This window comes from Alligator sinensis, unplaced genomic scaffold, assembly GCF_000455745.1.
Source record: "Alligator sinensis unplaced genomic scaffold, ASM45574v1 scaffold1715_1, whole genome shotgun sequence".
In the NCBI taxonomy this organism is placed as follows: Eukaryota; Metazoa; Chordata; order Crocodylia; family Alligatoridae; genus Alligator; species Alligator sinensis.
This window is the reverse complement of record NW_005843816.1, coordinates 15,572-19,283: the sequence shown is the minus strand read 5'-3', so window position 1 is coordinate 19,283 and position 3,712 is coordinate 15,572. Positions and strand designations below refer to the sequence as shown.

General features: G+C 55.1%; 1 gene segment (V, D, J or C); it reads right to left on the bottom strand.

Annotated features, from left to right (window-relative positions):
• Positions 1-968: 968 nt before the first annotated feature.
• On the bottom strand, positions 969-1,547 carry LOC106723415. The segment is given in 2 exon segments: positions 969-1,360; positions 1,481-1,547. Coding segments are annotated over 2 exon segments (441 nt in total).
• Between the last annotated feature and the right edge of the window lie 2,165 nt (positions 1,548-3,712).

Below are 3,712 nucleotides of genomic sequence, written 5' to 3'. Positions count from 1 at the left end.
TCCTAATTGGCTGCCGGTGTCTTCAGCCTCCCCTTCCTCTTGTGCAGGGACAGTCACGCTGCAGAGCACCTTTCTGTGCACGTCCCTATAGCTGCCGGGACAGGAGAGCGTTGTCCCCGCACCAGAGACAACAGGGCTAATCCTAGCGAGGAGCTCCCAGGCCTGCTCTCTCCCTATGTTCATGGGGTGCAGAATCCCAGATTGTCTCACTGGGGATGACAAACCGGGCTGAAGGGCTTTGTCATGGCCCTGATCCACAAACCTTTGCCACTAGTTTCCAATAAGTTCAGTCCCAGAGGGGAGCTTGGGCCCATTCTGGTTAAGTATTGATGCCTGGGGAAGGTCTGGACAGTGCCAGGGGCCCTGCGTGGAAGGGATGCTGGGTCCCCAGATGTGGCCCAGCTGGCTCAGCTGTGTGGGGAGACAGCAGGGCCAAAGGTGCTGGTAGAGGGTATGGGGGCGGGGTGTGTGCAGCTTTTAACCATTCCTCTGCTCTTTGAGATCAGAAGCTCTAGGGATGGAGGGTGAAAAGCCTGCTGGTCATGGGGGTCTGGGCCTGGGAGTGTCAGGGACCCCCCTGCACTGTGGGCACACTGCCATGTTATGCAGAGGCCCCAGCACCAGGAAAGGCTCACCTGAACACACACACAAGCACCCATGTCATGAGTTTTGCCTGCCTGTGGCCAGAGATGCAGGGCCCCAGAACCCAGACTCCCCTGGCACCTATCTCCTAGAAACTTGGCAGGCTTTGTGGCCATAGCAAGAGCTACCACCCCTGCAGTTTTCACCCTGCTGTTGCCTAACACAAACACACATGACATGAGGTTTGCTCTGAGGACTTTGAGGTGCAGTTTCCCAGAAAACCTTGAATCTTATGACCTTGAAACTTGGCACACTTCATGCACTCAGCAGAAGCTACCACCCCTGCATGTTTCTGGGTATGGAGCAGATTCCAGTTTTCCAGTTTCTCACAAAGCCCCGGCTGGGCAGAGCAGAGGAGATTTTTGTCTCACTTCCCCTCTGACTAGATCACTGTGACAAGCACTACTGTGCCACACAGCGCAGTAATAGTCAGCCTCGTCCTCCGCAAGGGCACCGGCGATGGTCAGGTAGCCGGTGTTACTGGATGTGTCTTTGGAGCCAGAGAAGCGAGCGGGGACCCCGGAGCCCTGGTGCTTGTTAGAATCCGACTTGTATCTCAGCAGGTGCCGAGGGGGGGTCCCAGGTTTCTGCTGAAACCAGTACACATAGTAGCCACTGATGCTGGTCCCACTGCTCATGGTGCAGGAGAGTTTCACAGTGTTTCCCGGGGACACTGACTCTGCGGGCGGCTGCGTCACCACAGACTGGGAGCTGGAACCTGGAAAACATGGTAGAAACCTGTTACAGCCTGCTTATGTGTCTCTCATGCCTGGAAACAGCGTGGGCATTGGCTTTAGCAGTAAGTTGAAAGTATGCTTAACCCTTCCTCTGTTCTCACCTGTGCACCACACCCCCAGCAGCACGACAAGGAGGGGAGCGCAGAGCATGGTGAGGAGATATCTGGTTCTTTTCTCTGACGATGCCCCGCAGTATCTGCCCCTTATAATGATCTCCCTCTCCCCGCCCCGTCCCCACCCCCCAGTAGAGGAACGATAAAACTCCTTCTTCCTGCTAATCTGTTCTAGTCTGACTGGTCCCTGATATTGGGCTAGGTCTGCCTCCTGTAGCACAAGAAGGTTTCTTCCTCCTTGGTGCCAGTGATACCTAGAGGTCGGTTTTGCTGCCTGTTGCCACTTTGAGGGCTTTTTTGGAGTTGTCTGGAGCAATCCTATGGCTTCCTGTTTTGGCTTCACATAACCCAGCTATGGCTGCAGGTCTATGGGTCTTCTACATGCTGAGCAAACTCAGCTCAGTGCTTTTTGGGCACAAGCAAAGTGTAATGCGGTCACTCCGCATAGGAACTGGAAAGCAAGGCTGAGGCAGGGAAAGGAGGCAGAGTGCGGGGACTGTGCTTTGGGGAAAGAAAGTTGTGCCAGGTTGGGCCCACATGCAGGGGAGCTGCTCTGTGGAGGCATGTGCTAGGGTGATTGCCAGGTGACTGCTCTGATCCTCATGCACGCAACAAGCTGTTTGGGTTTGCTACAGGGTCATGGGTTCAGGCCATTGGGGAAGGTGCAGAAGGAACCATCCTAATTTCACTGGTAATGAGTTTCTTGTTCATGAAGATAGCACTTAGGTAGCACTCTGGGCCCCAGGACAGAGTAGCCATGAAGGCGTTCAAGCCCCTTTCATGCATGCCAGAATGCCCCTGGGCAGTGAGAAAAACCAATGATTGCCTCTTGGGTAGCAATATATATTTGTGCCACTCACAGACTTAATGATCCCCAGAGAATGAAAGCAGAGAGTGGCGACATCACTGGAGATGTTCCAGAAGAGGATAGATAAGCACCGGACAGGGAGTTGTTGAGGAGTTGTAGTGCTCCGCACGTGCATGGGGTTCAATATGATGATGCGCGTGGTCCCTTCCAATGCTGGCATTGGGTTCCTTACCCTCTGTGTTTAGTTGAGAAGTTGGGATGTGGTAGCTTGCTCTACCCGGGACTACCCCTCTCTTGGAGACAGGCTGTCACAGCATGTTGCAAGGAAGCTGCACTCTGTGCCGTTGGTGTGGGCAGGGCCCCTTCCTGCTGCCACTGCAGGGACAGTGCACCCGGGCCAGCAGCAGCCAATGAGCAGCACTGAAATGCCGTGGGGAGACCAACGGTGCTTGTCTTTCCTCAGACAGGTGACCAAGCAGAGCACCATGACCAGCCATCTGTTTGGGGAAAGGCAGGGAGGGGTCTGAGCTGCAGCTTTTCCCTTTCACCTGCTCATTCAAGTCAGGGAAGCTCCAAGGAGACAGGGCGAGGAGCCTGGTTGTCATTGGGAGTTTGGGCCTGGGAGTGTCCATGCACCGCCACCTCACGTGGGGTCCCCGGCCCCTTTTCAGAGGAATTGGCTAAAGCTCGCCCATGGGATTCCCCAAAGAAGCAGCCTCAGAGGACCCCTTGCAGCCAGTGCTAGCGTGGCCTCACAAGGACAAGTCTCTGGCTCCTCTCAGTCCCTGGCTTCTCTGCAGACCCATAGTGCACCCACCACTGGGAGCCACTTCTTTTTGGTCAGTTGCTGGGAAGGAAGGAGGATGGTTTCTTTAGAAGAAGAGGGTTACTGGAGTGCTGATGTCCTGATCAGCACAGTGGACTCTGTTGCAAAACACACAGTCTTTACTGTATCATTTCCATGCCCTGTGACTGCGAAATCTCCTCCCACACCAGCCTAGTACTAGAGAAATTGGTGACCAGTGTGAAGAGGAACAAGGCCCAGGCAATGGTAGCATGAACGATACGTGCCCCCCGGCAGCTGGGGAGGCACGGCTGTGCTGGCAGTGGCAGGAGCGTGGCTCCTGCCAGCGCTATTTGCAGTGGCGGGTGGCAAGCACCGACCAAGTGTCAGCAACCACCCAAAGCCAACACCGGCAGCATCAGAGGAGGAACCCTATTCAAAATTCATCAACGGACTCCCAAACCAGCACGTACATGCGGACGACCCCTGGGGCAGATGACAGATGCTGTCCAGTAGCCACCGAGGAGGGGGAAGTCCACCGAGGGTCAATGACCCCTGGATTGGGCAAACCTGAAAACTGGGGAGTCACCAAAGTCTGCCAAGGACAGATAAAAGGCAGTGAAAAGTG